The sequence below is a fragment of the Penicillium mononematosum genome (genome assembly GCF_028829835.1).
Source record: "Penicillium mononematosum strain IBT 11891 chromosome Unknown utg000002l:1.0-8112719.0:1.0-8118358.0, whole genome shotgun sequence".
NCBI classification, from domain to species: Eukaryota; Fungi; Ascomycota; class Eurotiomycetes; order Eurotiales; family Aspergillaceae; genus Penicillium; species Penicillium mononematosum.
In genome coordinates, this window is record NW_026643272.1 from 2,851,033 (window position 1) to 2,867,618 (window position 16,586).

Sequence of the window (16,586 nt, forward strand, 5' to 3'; positions counted from 1 at the left end):
TACCGGATCACTGCACATGTGACATCAAGCATAACTAACAGCCCCCGTGACTTGCGCAAGTAGCCGCATAGCCTCCCGTAATACCCTGGTCACGTGAAGTATGACGTGCTGTGCAGGGGAAGTGATTTTATTCTTTTGTGTTGATTTCGATAAAAACAATCCTTCTTCCTTGTAATCCCTGGAAAATTTACCCCTCGAATATATTGTTGTTGGGCTGTAAGGTTGTGGTTGACGTTTGGGCATCTCACCGATTCTCAACAGTCGGTGACTCTTCCTCCGCCCTGATTCGACTACTGGTTTGCACAAACTACAAGTTTAGTGTACATCTTGGAGGTTATTAGTAAACTTGAAAGCGGGATTTGACACAGTCATTCCAATTGCATATGATCCGGTCCAAACATGTGTCGATTCTTGGTAAGGTCCATCCCTCTACGCATTGAGCCCAAAGCTAATATCTCGATCAGATATACAAAGGGCGAAATGAGATCCGCCTCAGTAAGCTGATAACTGAGCCAAGTCATTCAATCCTTACTCAATCATACGATTCACGTCTGCGACTGGTAGGTTGTCCCATCTCGCTGGGCCAGACCCACGTGGTTAGCATATCGCAATCACTGACATGTAGTATCAAGGACAATCGCCGTCCTGTCAATGGTGACGGGTTTGGTGTGGGTTTCTACACAGATCCCAAGCTTGGACCAGAGCCTTGCATCTTTACTTCAACACTGCCTGCCTGGAATTGTGAGAATCTAGAGCGACTCGCTGCAAAGACATGCTCAGACCTGATTTTTGCGCATGTCCGTGCAACAACCGAGGGTGCTCTTGCCGAGAACAATTGCCACCCGTTCCAACACCAGTCCCTGATGTGGATGCACAATGGTGGTATCGGCGGTTGGAGCTACATCAAGCGTACGCTGGGAAGCTCACTCGCCGACAAGTGGTACCTAGGCGTGAAAGGTGGCACTGACAGTGAGTGGGCATTTGCCCTGTTCCTTGACCTGTTAGAAAAAGAAGGGGTGGATCCAAGCTCTGACCCCGGTCCTGAGGGGTTCGGCCAGGCTCTTCTACGTCGTGTTTTGATGAAAACCATTGCCAGAATCAATGAAATGGTCAAGGAAATTCCAGAGAAATACAATGTTACTGGTGTTGAGACTAGGAGTTTGTTGAATTTCGCAGTGACAGATGGCCATACTGTTGTTTGCACTCGGTACATCAGCAGCAAAACAGACGAGCCTGCCAGCTTGTATTTCTCTTCTGGTACCAAGTGGAAGGAAGGTGAAACGAAAGGACACTTCAAAATGGAGCGACACGATAAAGGTGCCGATATTGTCCTTGTGGCTAGTGAGCCCATCACCTTTGAACGACGTGAGAACCCTTTCTCTCTCCCCGTACCTATGAACATATGCTAATTTTACACATAGACAATTGGGTGTCAGTCCCAACAAACTCAGTTGTCACCATCCACAAGCAGACTGTTATGCTTCACCCAATTCTCGATGAATTCTATGGCGAGAACCTCAACCACGATCGCTCTTCCTGCTTTGCTGTATCCAAGGGACTTGTCAGCACGGCTCCCGGGACAACTATTCCACCAGCGAATACAAAGGAGCCATGCGCCCCTTCGGCAACGGGCAATGATATTGGAAACACTAATAGTGGTATTGAAAGCTTGCGGTCTGGTCATGTCACCGAATATGCCGTGTCACACTGAATTCGGCATTGAACCGATCATTTTTCGGGGACAGTCTGAGGTTCAGTTACGAAACTGAAAGCATTGTCTTACTATGGCGTTGGGAATGAGCAAATATGCCGTATATCCGGTCATATTGGAGTTTATGAGTTGGAATGCAAGCGTTTGGGTCCATGTGGTCTTTCGGGATATATTATTTGCAGAATCAAAAAGCCAAATGAATAGAAATTTAATTTGGAGAAGGAAACACCGCTCAGTCAGAGTAAAACCCATAAAATGGAATCAGAACCTTCGAACGCTTTCACATGTTTGTATACCGGTCACGTGGCCGTGTATTATGACGTAATTAGAATCAACAGCCCCGACATCCTCTTATCCTCCACTTGGTCGAATCATCCCTATGACTATTTCATGAACATGGCTGTCTGAGAATTTCAAAATGAGGAAGACCCTACTACTCGTCTTTATTCATGGCTTCAAGGTATGCCCAATGCCTGCTTGCTGGAGACCTGAAACCCCCGTGAAGAATTACAGGTCTACCTTGAGGAGGTTCATTTTTGGCGTAGAACCTATGTTGACTGACCAACTCCGATCCTAGGGCGGCGATGATACTTTCGGCACGTTTCCTGAACATTTGCGCGTCCTCGCAAGCAGAGCACTTCCTGCGGTCGAGGTTGCCACCGCTATCTACCCCAAGTATGAGACTAAAGGTGACTTGAAAGACTGCGTGGCCAGATTGCGAGATTGGTAAGACTGCGTCCAGTCCCTCATGTCAAGCTTTGCTGACTGACGGTACTTCTTTGCAGGTTACAAGATACTGTGATCGATATCGAAGTCGCCAACCATACGGCATCGCCCACCGTCGACCCCTCGGTCCATGTCGTTCTGATCGGTCACTCAATGGGGGGAATAGTAGGAGCGGAGGCTCTCCTTTTGCTGGCAGCAGAACAACCAATTACTCGAAATCCGACTTCAAACACACAGCCCGGGTGCGCAGATGGTACCGAATCTGTCGTAGAACCGGGTACTTTCATGTTCCCTCATATACAAGGAGTGCTTGCATTTGATACGCCATTCTTGGGAATAGCGCCAGGGGTCGTGTCCTATGGTGCAGAAGGTCAATACCGCAATGCTTCAACCGCCTACAACACTCTCTCCGAGGTTGCAGGTTTATTCGGTTACGGTGGGAAGGGCAATGCATCAAACCAGGGGACCACCCACGCACCCCCGCAAGAGCCCTCCAAAGTGTTGCCTTCCACACCCGATGCCGCCGCGACACCTTCCTGGCAACGATGGGGTAAGTATGCGATGTTTGCCGGCGCGGCTGGTGCTGTTGCCGCTGGTGGCGCTGCCATGTATACGCAGCGCCAGAAGCTCACTGACGGGTTTGGATGGGTATCATCGCACCTTGAGTTTGTCGGTTGTCTTGCGCGCACGTCGGAATTGCACGAGCGTCTCGTGCGGTTGTCGAATATCAAGGAGGAACGCGGAATCGGGTGTGTGAACTTCTACACATGTCTCGGGAAAGGTGCGACGAGTCTGGTAGAAAACACATCAGCAAACAAAACATCCTTCAGTCAAAAAATCATCAGGTCAAGGAACAGGACGTTCTGTTCATTACCAGAGGAGGTGGAACTTGGCGAGGAATCTCAAAGTCCGGGACTTTTGTGGACTAGGGCAGTTAACGACCGGGCTACTGATGAAACCAACGCACATACTACCATGTTTCTGTCCAAAGAGAATCCTGCATTTTTTGAGATGCTCAGTGACGCGTGCGCGGTCTTGGTCAAATCGATAGACAAAGGCTGGTATGATTCGTCCACCGGACCAGCCAAGAAAGACGATACGCATACAACACAGAACTCAAAAACCAAGACAGACGGGGACTTCATGGATGGTGATGATGTTGTTGTCGTTGACTGAGATCGCGCGCCCCGATTTGAGCATGCCGCTCCACAATTTCCCCTGTTTTTATTACCGCTTTAGAACGCTCTACGAGAACTCTACCCATGGGACCACTCCCCTGATCGGCAGTCCACTTACTTTAGACTTCGGAGGCGCACTACGCCCTAGAGCACAGCGAATAGCATGCACAGGATCCCGATTACCATGGTATCGAGATGTATTCTCCGCAGCCAAGAAAACCCCCAATGGGCCTTGATCATCCCGCAACATCCAGAACAAGGCGTCGCCGCCGTATTGCTCCGCTCCCATGCCCGAAGTTGTCTCAGCGGGTGCTTTCTTTGTTGGGGAAACGTGGCAGTGCTGATCCTATGTACCACTTGTTTCACTCTCCCACCGATGACACCCTTGAACTGGCATGACGTGGCCCCGAGACGTTCGGGATTTGCTCGAGCCGTTTTGCACCGGCGTAAAATGATACGGAAGGATGCGTTATTATGCATGGTAACATTCCAAGATTACCGCATCATTCCAGTTTCTTGCTGCGCAGTCTGTCTCCGAGGGTCTAGTGCCTTAACACACTGTCTGCAGAGGGATGATGGACGCCAGCTTGTTTCCCAAACGAACTTAGCGCTGTGTCGAAACGGAGCAGACGAAGCCCGAGACGTACAAACAGTGAGAACATTTTATTTCCCGGAACCGCACTTCATGGCGCGATATGCATGTGTGATTGAGATACCAACAATGCAAATTGAGTTTGAAACGGAACCCTTTCGATTCTTGTATGTCACTAGTGGTAATGTACATTTACGTCGTGCGTATGGTCCGATGTCGCTATGCATGCCAACACTTGATTGGAAGAGTAAGAAGCGAAAATATCTTCTAGGTAATGTGCTCCTAACGATAATAATTTATATACCATAAAATTCCAAATTACATGATGATGTAACTTATATCCATTCCCTAACCTTGGAAAGAATGCTTTAGCGCACCAGTATGTAACATTTGAATATCCACGAGAAAATAGATAAATGAGATATCATGAAGTCAATAGTCACATGTACAGCGCTGGAATGAAAAAGAAAAAGCGAAGGAAGAAAAACAATAAAGCGAAGAAGGAAAACGATAAGGCAAAGAAAGATCAATAATTATGATGGCCGTATGCCGAAGAGCGCTGGTGGTACAGGCTGCCTGCATACTCGGAGTTATTGTCGGGGTAGACCGTAGCTCGGCGCTCTTCCTCAAATAGATGTTCCTTAACCTCCCAAGTGTTCGGCTTGACACCGACGGAGAATTCCAGATCCTCCTTGGTAATCGAGTCCCAAAACTAAAGAAAGTTAGCAAGAGCAATGCTACAATAGTGAAACCCGAACTTACCTTGTATATCATCATGACAGCCAGGAGATTGCAGAACGTAGCGAAGAAAAGGCCGTCCAGGTAATGCTGCACGTTGTTGCAGATAACGTCGCTGAATTGGTACAAGAGAACCTGGCCAATGATGAAGACGACCACACCAAAGGAGATATGGCCCAGCGGCCAGCGGTCATCCAATGTATTCGCAACTAGGAGCAATTGCATGGCCAAGTATACAGCGATTGAGATGGCGTTCAACAGGTATAACACCACGAACAAGCCTGTGGTATTTTGGGGACCCATCGAACCCCATGACTTGAAAGTCGCCAGCGAGATCACAAACGAAAGAGCAAACATCGCTGCGGAGGGGACTCGGATCAACCATACGGAGAGAGCTGTGCCGTCTTCGTACAGCTGAAAGCCGACGAACCCGTTGACAAGAAGACAGGTGCATAGCGCAGATACCAAGCCGTTCTGAACAGCCACGAAGTACGGGAATGGGCCGCTCCCTGGAGGAACAACACCTGCATCAATGAGAAGAGAGAAAAGTGTCAGAGCCAGGTAGATGTAGAAGAAGGTGATGATCTCTTTACGGCCTATCGGTGGGTAGTGAAAAGGTTAGCTAGCCGGTTTGCACCGAATGTGAGCAGAGAGGGAATCAGACGAACCGACGGCAGTAAACTTGGACCGAACGTGCAAGATCATGATCACTGTCATGCTAAGCGCCATGATATGCATGAAGGACGCGGCACCCTCGAAGATTATGGTATTTGCAACCTCAATATTCCGCGCATAGCAGTTGGATATGATGCCTGTTGACCCGGAGATCGTCGACGCCGGGCCCACCAAGGAGCACAAAGGAACGGGCGCCTTCTCGCATATCGCGTCGAACTGACCGAACCCCATGATGCCTGGTCACTGGGATGTTGAGCAGTGCAACAACAAACAGTTGGAGTTCCAGTTGGCGGGTCACGAATCGAATGTCGAGAGTGGACGGCTGGTCTCCACAACGACTGGGTGGGATGGTGGAGGAGATGACGGTATGTATTTCCCCGATAACAGCGCGGCTCTTTCTGCACCCCAGCTGCTCTGTTTCAATCGACTGGTAGTCTCTAGTAGCAAACGTCGAAGGCTCGCGAGCCGGATCACCGCTTTGTCAATCGTTGCGAGGGGGGAGTGTCTCAGTTTTCGCATTCAAGATCACGGGATTGGAATTGCCTTTGTAGGTTTAGCGTCGTTGCTAGGTAGGGCAGGCCGGGGTTCCACGAGTGGACCTTCCAAGGTTCCTTCGAAGGCCTTAGAAACCTTAGTCATTCGGACATCGATCGGAAACGCTAGATTAAAAAAGGAATGGCTCAAAGAACCTTGGAAGAGATCTCATGTGACTCTGGTCCGAACTCGGCCCAAGCCGAACTATCAGAACGCGCTAATTATGTGATATATTAAGGGGTCAAGGCACAATAATATCCCATTCAGCTGTTCAAACCCCAATTTACAAATCAGGCTAGGCACCGTTGAGACTATACCGGATCCTGTGAAAAGCTACTTTATCTACCCTTTTTTTCGGTCTCCACAAGCCGATAGACAATGTGGTAAAGACATATGGTGCCGTGCTGGTCATTATTATTGGTCTACTCCGTACAGAGTAAAAGTTGAGGGTAAGGGTCTTACTTAGGTAGACTGCAATTTATCTTTTCTCTTTTTGTTTTTGTATCCATTGAATTTGACTTCGTACGTGGACTGATCTCTTGTCTCCACACAACCCTGGAACTGGGGCATTGTCACACCATCGCGACTGGGGTTTGCCAATCCAGGGCCTCCTGACTAACAATATACTTTCCATTCGCCCTGAAGGTATCCGTACCTAGGTAGATCTAGCCCTCTCAATCATTTGTTCGCCAGACCAGCTGCCCAGTTAGGTAAATTGTCTCTACTAGCGGGTACAACGACGCAATCCTGCAGAGATGGTTTGATCTTCATGAAACCGTTTCCCCTAGTGACTGACCGTTTATGTCCCAAACAAATATTGATTATGATGTACTCGTTGCCTGATAATAAGCTTCCCAGTATTCGGAATTAGAGTGAAAGGTGTCCATTGCATCAGGTTTCACCTATGGGTCTCTGATCGTAAAGTAAAATAGAAAGCTCTAACCTTGTACTTCGTATATAAACCCCCTTTTCTTTTAACTTTTTTTATTTGCGGGATATAGATGTCACAAGTGGTGGCGGAAGCCGTTTTCCGTATACTACAGATCGGAGAGCTTGTCTCCGATCTTTTAGTCTGCTGCCACCAAAGCTACTTTTCAACGACCCTGATTTGTCAATTTGTGTCCTAAAACAGTCTATAATATTCCTCTGTCAAGTCTTTCTTCCATGTATTTGTGTACTCGACTCATAGTCTCTCTCGAACAATCGTCTTTTCTACTTTAGGATTATACAGCATTATAGAATCTTCAAATCTGGATGAGTCGCGACTTTATTGGTGGGTCCTCTGGAGCTATCCGTCAACGATTGTTATGGCACAGAGGCTCCGATGCGAAGCTCCTTTATTTTATTTTCGAAAAAAAAGGAAAAAGAAAGAAAGAAATTAAGGGAAATCCCTCGGCTTGATTATTGGGGCCTATCACCGGCTCCGACTGCCCAACACATCCTTTCTCCGGTGTTCCAGGCCCAATCTTGCACAATGTTACAACTCTCGTCACCAGACTCTCTACCAACAAGAGAAATCTTCCCTGTTCGCCTGACGCTTGGACAAGGAAAAGAAAAGAAGAAGCAGTGCCAAGGTTTTGACAGTTTGGCTTAAGTTCTTAGGAGATTTAAGAGACTGCCGAAGGTATTTGTCTCATGCATGAAGATCCCGACTAGCGCCACGTGTGAATATAAGAAGCATCAACGGCTGCGAGGAACCGTGTCGATCTCCCATCTACCCGATGTTTTGTGATGCTTCCCGACTCTTTCCTGAGCTTCCCCTTAAAAATATAAATTAAAACAACTAAAAATTACTAGCACAATTAGTCTCAACGGTTAAACAAATTAAAGCCTCTCTCTATGCAGGACCCGCTTTCTTGACAAGGGTTGTTTAGGGGGGGTGGGGGTGGTGGAGAGGATGCCGTGCAGTACTGTATGTTGTACGGAGTATACCCTAAGTACTGCATCTTTATCCTTAGGGGTCAAAACTAAATTTATTCTGAATGTCTTTGATTTTCTTTTAATTAATTTTTGGTTTTATCTTTTTTATCTTTTTTTTAATTTATCTATTCCTTGGGCGTCATGACATCCACTCTACCGGTACCTAGGTAGGTAGCAAACTACTCTTATATCTGGTCGAGCCTCCTATGTTTTTCTATTTCTTTACTCCCATACACCTTGATCTATATCTCGAGTCCATTCTCTCCATATTATAATTCCATTACCTTCCTCAGTTATACTTCCCTCTCGCCATCACCAATTTCACAAACCTCCCAATCCACCCCCCGATGGGATCGAGATGTGCAACTTTTTCAAAAACTTTTACATATATTCCACCTGCTCCAATCCCGCCGCCCACTTCCTCCGCACCGAGATGGAGGGAACCAAAGACAATACTACTTGCAACGATGGCCCACACGACCGCTTCATTGTGGTGGTGGGCAAATGTGTACTTTGCTCGTCTGCTCGATGATCCATTTTTCAATACGTTGGGCCTCAGGGTACTCGAAATAAAATTTTCACATCTGAAACTCGGTCAAGCGCATGTTCTAAAGTTTCCCATCCCGCTTTCTCCTGCCCGTTCTTGGCGTGCACTCCATCCAGGAACTATGGATTTCGGGGGAGCCGACCTTCCGAGAATCGCGGCTCTCTGAGAAAAAGAAAGAAAGAAAAAAACATCCCAACCCATTTTTACGTGACTACGATCGACAAGTTTCTAAAATTCTGCTTTTATTTGAATCTGTGGGGCAAATTGTGCCGGTTTAAACTTTGCTTTGTGGATGCGTTTTCCGATACTTTGGACCATTGGCTACTTTTGTGTTGATGCTTATTGGCTTTGGGAGCGTATATGTTTTCTATGTATTTTTCTTTATGCCTTTTCTAGCGTCTGTTACCTTGCAATGTTGTTTGGGCTTGGGCGTCTGGTGGTTTTCATATATGAGACTTAGACGAGTGAACCGTCTAATTTTGCGGCCTCGATTCCCCAATTCGGAGGAGTTTTACCCTATGGTTCGCTTCAAAGCCCTATATCTATTTGTTTTGGTTTCGTTATGATCTGAAAGCTCTTTGCTGCCAAAAGACAGGAAGGTGAACAAATATATATTGTACCAGTACTCACCCAATTTTCAATATAGTCCCATAAATCACATGCCTGTTAAAACACTCATGCAGACGGAACGGATATATTTTCTTCGACTTTTCTGACTGGTCCTTAAGAACGTTTGGACCCAACTTCTTACAGATAGGCAATCCAATCCATTCAATGTTCGATTTAACTCAGGCCACATGCGCGACGTGGTTGTTCTGTCTTCCATCACATTCCGCCATGCCTAGGCCAGGGGAAAAGGGGTTGCCCCAAATACAGTGTGGAAAGAAAACCGCCCTAAATTAAAAATATAATAACCTATGGCAACCAAGTGCCTCGGGAGATATTTTGAGTACCTATGACCCACAATGAGCATTGAATGCAGGACTTATGTAGTTCCGGCAGCAGGGTCACTACCTACCGGATGTCCCCTGCAGCTTCAGCTGGTCCGCTTCCAGCAGTTGGATGCTCTCTCCGATCGAGCCCATGCTATTTTTTTTTTTCTCTTTTTTTTCATGATAGGATGCACGGAAATATGAAGGATTGGAATCCAATTTTCCATCTGCTGAGCCATACAGAGTGCTACTCCGTACTGGGCATGGAACTATGGATTCCCAGCATAAAACAAAGACCACGCAATCTCTGCTCCGGGGTCGCCGATTGAAGAACCAGAGATTGGATATAGTGCACACCCCTCTCCTGCAAGGATGATATACAGTTTCGTTCTCGCTATTTGTGTTCTTTACCCAAGTTAGTCTACTCCTTTCGTCTATACTTGCGTCAATTTCACCTTACTTCCACTGTGCAACTCCCTCGTCCTTTCCCCCCCCCTGGAACTATATTATAAGTCCATGCATTCATGCACAATGCCACGTGTAACTTCCTGAAGGGAGCTAAGGACGGCAACGGTCTAATATACATAGAGGGCTGAACTAAACTAGACCCCAAGACCCCACGACCCCAAGCTTGGAAGACCCCCGAGACCCCGAGAAACAATTGGCTCCCTCTCCTGGGAAATACATCCATGGATTATAAGGACTTGGGGCTTTGTACCCGAGGAACCCAAGGTGGTGGATCCCCGGCTGGTAGATGGCCTTCCGAAACAGCCTTGGGGGACCGGCGGTCCACGCGTCCGTCCACAGATGTAGCTGAATCAGTGGGGACTACGGAGTACGTATGGAACCATGGATCGCCTGTCGCAATTATTTGAAATTGGAAGACTAATTCCTGGTCGAAACTACGGAATACCCCGTGCAGAGTACAATATATGCTGTAGGTACAATTGAATTCATCGAGGGGAAAGCCGGGGGACCTGCCCAGGTGAAAGTGTGCTCAGTCCGTTTCACACATGCATATTTCCCAATTTTTATTTTCTATTTCTGCTAGTTCGAGGATTTTCCGGAAATGAACCCGACTATTAGAGTTTCCGTCGTTTTTCCCTTTCTCTTCTTCCACGCTAAGGCTGCACGTTCCTCCATCCGGACCGTGTTCAATATAATGCCAGGCCACTGCGTTGTTCTGTACATATTAATTGTTTAGTTTCCGCCAATTACCAAAGAAAATAATTTAGGCGTTGGTTATAAATGAGCTTGTGTGCCGTGTCGGGCGCCTATTGGAAACCGTATCGAAGAACCCGTGTGATAATAGGCTGTGATATTACTATCAGTGTACATATCGGGACGAGTACGACGTAATTTGTACACTTACCGAAAGCCAAGTCTTCCAAGGTTATTATGCCACTCCTGAAGATTATGGGAACAATGCCGCCGGCTGAATCGGGCAAGTGGAACGGATAATGATCTAACGAAGGTCAAGGTGCTTTGTATACAATCTACAATCTACGGAGTACTTCCTTTTTATTCTTTTTTTTTTTGTCGGGGCTTCTTTTCGTTCTTGAGCCTAAGATAATTCATATTAAGGCCCTGTCCCAAACAAATTAAGGATATGTTGCACTCGGTTCGCACACACAGTCCCTGTATCGGCTAATGTCTAAAATGTCATTCTCAACGCTTTTTGTTGAGCTAACGTGGCTTGTTTTCTATTTCGTGTGTTCATAAATACCAGACACAATTAATTACCCTAGCTTAATAGTCCAATGGCCTCGGCACGGATAACCACGAAGAGCTTGATAGCCGTGATTGTGACACTGGCGACATGTCTATCATTTCCACGACTGAGCCACCAACAGGGGTCTCATCCTTCAGGTGTGGAATTGCGCATCTAGACCTGTATGGCTCAGTACCCTCTAGAAAACCCGTCGGGTATACCTGGACATCAATATCCAAATAGAATATTAAAAGAGACTGCACACACACACTTGTTCCTACTTCATTTGCTCCCGTTTTGCCGGATATGTGGCGATGAACTGAGTTGGGCCGGAAACCATGCGATTCGTTGATATAACGGGTCATCTGTTATCGCTAAATAGTTTTCATTGGAACGTTTTCTCTCAAAGCCTAATCCAAATTAATTGCTCCGGTGGGGGCTGTTGATCCTTTCTCGATCTTATTTGTAGTTTTCGCCTTTATCATCAGGCTGTTCTTTAATTCGACTGGGTCTCGTGCATATACGAGTACTAGTATATATACTAGAGGCAGGTAGTGTCTCGGCAAGCAAAATCCAACGAGAGGATTCCCTCGAAGGGTCAAGTGGGTAACAACTGCTGATTGGTTTTCAAAAGGCCAACTTCTCCAGCCTAATTCTCCGGTCATAATCCACGCACTACGTGTTGTCACTCATCTGCGACTCCACGCTTTACACTATAGACAAGAGACCTCGCCGATATGAACCTTGTTAGGCGCAATATTAACGTCAGCGACCCAAGAAAAATGATCAAATCCAACAACAGACATAATACACATAATAAAAAACGAAAACAACACCAACAATAAGCAATATCATCAGCGGCATTGAAAACAGCTTGCGAACCAATCGAGTCTTAGGTGGAGTCAGCCACAACCGGTTACATACCCACCTATCCCAGGAGGGAAGTGTGTGTGAGAGGTAACCTCCAGGATCGATCATGAATAATAAAAGGGATTTGTCGGCAGTGGGTGCAAATCCCGACAATTCTACCAATCTAAACTAGCTGGAACGTCTCGTTTCAGATTTTGCCGCTGCCGAGTCCGAATATCACTCATCGATTGTCCCGACTGGCACGGAGATGAGCCCGCCTACGGAGTATAAGTTTACATGCTATATACGGAATACTGCCATGTACATCACATATATAGGCTGGTAGGTATGGTAGGTGATGTAAAGTCTGTAGATCGTTCTATCATGTCAAAATAGATTAACATTACGTATGTTGCACATAGATAGTGTGAATCTCGAGTCATTTCCGCCCCTCGACCCCACAATCCCCGTTCGCGTCTATCCCGTCTGATGCAAAGTGAGAGGCTAGCACAAGCCCACTGCGTATGTATGCCTAATTCTCAGAGGTATATAAAAAGGCTACAGCTGGAATGATTCCCATTCGACGAGTTCTCTAGGCAACCAATCACGTTATTACAGATACGATGATATATCCATGCCGCCATGTGCCGGGATTGCTTTCTACACCCCACTGAGCCAAGCGAAATATCGAAAGATCCCATGACCCAACATGAATACCGGGACACCATTGCTTGGAGACGAATGCCGAGTCGTTAGCCTTTAGACACCGACGATCTGCTCCCTTTTCGCGAGTTGGTCCGGCGAGAGTGGAGTTCGGCTTCGGTTCCATGCAGGGTATTTGTGTGGGTATATCATGTGCTTTGTGTGTTAGCGGCTACCAGAATGGCCTGCAGATGACCCGTTTAGAGATTATGTTACCTCTTCTTTGGTAAACCTCGATAAGTCAGAGTAGGGCTGTACTGTGGGCTGTACTACAGGTCGCAAAGCTAACTACATGGTGTACTACCTTCTACCCCGTAAGTTGCATAGATACCCCTATGCTGTAGATCGTTATAGATAGGTAGGTATATAGTAATGAGAATGGTCTGCCATTTATGCGGTCTATGTCCTTAACAAAGTAGTCCAGTTACCCGATATATTTGGGTGCCCTCTTATATACTTTTTCCCTTCAATATATATTCTCCTCAATGTCATAGTTATCTACAGATAGAAGGTTAATAGTGAGCTACAAGTGCAGCCAGAGGGAAGAATAGTACGGAGTAGACATGCAGTTGAAGTATAAAATATCCAGATATTTTCCATTTTTCCATGTATAACCAGGAATTAATAACAACATTAGAACAAACAAACCAGTAGCAGTACATAAACATGATATAATAGACAATAGACGAGATTCCCACCTTGGATATCATAAAATAAGAGCACAAATCAAATGAAATATCCTAACCTGCATGCAAAACAACCTTCCGCCCAGTCCCGAGCCCTTAGAAGCGCACCTCAGGTCGAATAGCAAGCCTCTTCTGCACAAATGGTGGAGGAAGAAGGAGTATACCTCGGACAAGGCTTGCGCGAGACCTTCCCTTTCGAGGAAAAAGGCAAACTCGGTAGATCGCCAAGGTGTAAACTTAGAATCGATGAGGCTCTTTTCCGATCAAAGATTTGACTTTTGCGTCTCCCTGATTTAGAGCCTAGTGTCGAGGCCGACGGAGTTGATGTATGGCCTGGCGAATGTTGTGGCAAGCAGGAGATTGTTATCAGGCTGGAAAGATGGTAGAACGATTCTTCTTCTTCTTCTGGTTCTTCTATTTCAGGTCTGGGTGCTGCTGATTGGGGCTCTGATATGGGGACAGCAACCGATAATGGGGCGCTGTTGCTTGATGTGTTGCTCAAGGTAGCTGCAAGCGCGGCTAATTGATTGACGATCTGGTCTATTTCGTCGTGTTGTGGTGCGGTGCTCATGATTATCTCAGGTAGATGTGGCTCTTTCTCTTGGAACTTGAGTTCTTGGGATGTAGTCGACGAAGTGGAAGATTTCTCCGTGTCTGATCTTCGTCGTCGGATCCATAGCTTTCGTAGAAGAAGAAGGAGAAACATTGCAATGATTGAAGCAATGCACACTAAAGAAGGAAAGTCAGCTTGTCTAGTATCTAGGTATGCCGTAGAGGAGTACGCACAGCAATGAAGGTAATGAATTTATCCGAGTTATCCAAAAGCGTCGTCCTAAAATCCTTAGCTGGAGATCCAATGTTCATCAAATCTAGGGGCCCCTTCCAAATCCCAGATATATATGTCCCCGATCAACGCACGAGCCTTGATACAATCATTCTCAACGAGCAACAATCCGACCAGCCCGTGAAATATTGAAACCAGACTAGGTCTGAAACACCACCCAGAGTCGGGGATGATTAGATATTTCCCGGAAAACTAGGCCGTTAGAACTTCGGCATATTAACATGAAGATGACTGGATAAGCTTAAAATGTGGATACAGAGACTACTACCCATCTCGTCTAGGTGCAGCAATATAAACAGATCAACATGCAAGCATCCTAGCGTACGGAAATATCCAACTGAATGGTAGATAGATCATTCCCCGTGTTGGATGATTGCAAACGGATGGATTAGTGTCGGTGCGTATTCCGCAGATTACCATGGCGCCGCATTTCGCAAATGTTAGACTTGATTAGATTCGAGCTATCTTTCCCCGTTTGTGGATTGGGAGATGGGTGGATCGGATCGTTGGGGCTGGTTTACAACCGGGCCGGAGTCCAGACTACTAGGAAAAATTTAGTTGCTAGATATACGAAACCCTTAGATTAAAGGATATCTGTTCATATTCCTTGGAGTGTCATTGCGGACTGATCCATGACGTACTCCCAATTTTGTCATGAGCTAAAATCATAATATGACCTAGCATCCAAGCCAAGTCATTGAAGCAAAAGCAAAAGCAAAAACAATAGAATCACTCCGTCCTCGGATCCCGGACCATGCAGTACAACTACCAACAATCAAAGTCAGCAACAGCCCAAACGAATCTCAGCCCCACGACCAAACACAACAAAACAAGTACAATGTACATACCATGCAAGCATCCGCTCCATCCCGACACTCCATCTCCTTACTCATGTGAAAGCCCATACGCTCATAGATCACCACATTAGGCACACTCTTCGAGCTCTCAAGATAACACTTGACCCCCTCATCATCCGCCCTTTTTGTAACGGCCTCAAACAATAACCTCCCAACGCCCATCCCCTGCGCCTCGGGGCTAACAGCAACAATATTGCAGAAATAGTACCCGCGCGGATCATCCCAGATAGCAGCCTGCGCCTCGGCCTGCCGCTGTTTCCAGATCCAGTACCTGTTTGTGCGCAACCCGCCGCGACCAAAGTATCGGAGGTTGTTGAGCATTTGCCTGAAGGATAGGGCCCATGATTGGAACCAGGAGTACCAACTCTCTGGCTGATTGGATGGGTGGGGCGGTAGCCAGCAGGAGACGCCGAGGATTGGGGTTGGCGTTATTGAGGCGCTGTGGGATTTAGAGTCGGGGTCCTGGGTTTCTTTTGCGACGTGGAATAGTGCATTCTTGATTCCCCAGTGGCAGCGTGCTGCGAGGGAATCGTAGTTCCTTTGCTTGTTAAACTATACGTGAAGTTATCTCTCACTAGACGTAACTATCGGTCAAGTTGACCGCGCCATGAGAGATATGTATGTTAGCCTGGTGATTAAGGGTAGATGGGTATCTCGTTTTCTTTTTTTTAGTAGCTGTTTCCCAACATGGAACGTACCTTGGATGAATCGAAGACCCACTTGAAATAAGGATCATCTGCAAATGCCCGTTGAATTACTTCAATGGCACCGGGGATGTCTGCCTCGGTAAGAGGTACGACCTCAACAGCCATGACTACTGTTTGTGGAGTCTGTACGGCGGGTAAATTTCCAGATGGATGGATCGGATGTCACCGCGGGAAGCCGCCGTACGCCCCGCTATGGCGGAGAATTGAAGAATGCACTTGTTGATGATATATGAGAGCCGCTTTTTGTTCACTGAAAGTAGTCAGAGTTGATATTTGCTCGCTTTCTGTCCATCTATATATAGCACATATGCTGACCCACCTATGCCACTGGGCGTGAGCCAATCGGCGTAGTATGTCTCCAAAGTTCCGAAGTACGACCTTGTAAGACCTAGCTCTGTAGTTATTCGGGGGAGGGGGTCAAGTTGGGCAAGACACAAGTACTCTGATTGAAGAGACGATTGAAGGAGAGAAGGAAAAGAAAAAGTGACAGTTCGAGAACCAGACGAGCTTGGAATGTGGAGAGAGCTAAACCAGGCAAGGCAGGTGGATGCGTTCCGAGGTTGGCCTTATCGCTGGCACATCAGTTCTTATCTCCAGGGCCCAGGTACGTCATGATACTCAGTTGGTGTGTGTTTTTCTTTTTGTATAGTTCTGATACTTGGTGATCATCGTTCAGT

General features: G+C 46.7%; 5 protein-coding genes across 5 annotated transcripts; 3 read left to right on the forward strand and 2 right to left on the reverse strand.

The window, feature by feature from the left end:
- Positions 1-399: 399 nt before the first annotated feature.
- Positions 400-1,711, forward strand: N7519_002848 (glutamine amidotransferase subunit DUG3; the record flags this gene model as incomplete). Its single annotated transcript, XM_057289626.1, has 3 exons — positions 400-414; positions 465-1,365; positions 1,422-1,711. The coding sequence occupies 3 exons, from the start codon at positions 400-402 to the stop codon at positions 1,709-1,711; spliced, it is 1,206 nt and encodes a 401-aa protein (XP_057150828.1).
- A 418-nt stretch (positions 1,712-2,129) lies between these two features.
- N7519_002849 (esterase/lipase family protein) lies at positions 2,130-3,613 on the forward strand (the record flags this gene model as incomplete). Its single annotated transcript, XM_057289627.1, has 3 exons — positions 2,130-2,171; positions 2,289-2,437; positions 2,497-3,613. The coding sequence occupies 3 exons, from the start codon at positions 2,130-2,132 to the stop codon at positions 3,611-3,613; spliced, it is 1,308 nt and encodes a 435-aa protein (XP_057150829.1).
- Positions 3,614-4,733: 1,120 nt separating this feature from the next.
- Positions 4,734-5,851, reverse strand: N7519_002850 (chitin synthase export chaperone; the record flags this gene model as incomplete). The annotated part of the gene is made up of 3 exons (XM_057289628.1): positions 4,734-4,919; positions 4,970-5,541; positions 5,614-5,851. The coding sequence occupies 3 exons, from the start codon at positions 5,849-5,851 to the stop codon at positions 4,734-4,736; spliced, it is 996 nt and encodes a 331-aa protein (XP_057150830.1).
- A 1-nt stretch (position 5,852) lies between these two features.
- N7519_002851 (uncharacterized protein) lies at positions 5,853-6,054 on the forward strand (the record flags this gene model as incomplete). The annotated part of the gene is made up of 2 exons (XM_057289629.1): positions 5,853-5,985; positions 6,008-6,054. 2 exons carry the CDS (start codon positions 5,853-5,855, stop codon positions 6,052-6,054), a joined length of 180 nt encoding a protein of 59 aa, XP_057150831.1.
- Positions 6,055-15,074: 9,020 nt separating this feature from the next.
- On the reverse strand, positions 15,075-16,014 carry N7519_002852 (uncharacterized protein; the record flags this gene model as incomplete). The annotated part of the gene is made up of 3 exons (XM_057289630.1): positions 15,075-15,110; positions 15,194-15,754; positions 15,901-16,014. The coding sequence occupies 3 exons, from the start codon at positions 16,012-16,014 to the stop codon at positions 15,075-15,077; spliced, it is 711 nt and encodes a 236-aa protein (XP_057150832.1).
- Positions 16,015-16,586: the final 572 nt, after the last annotated feature.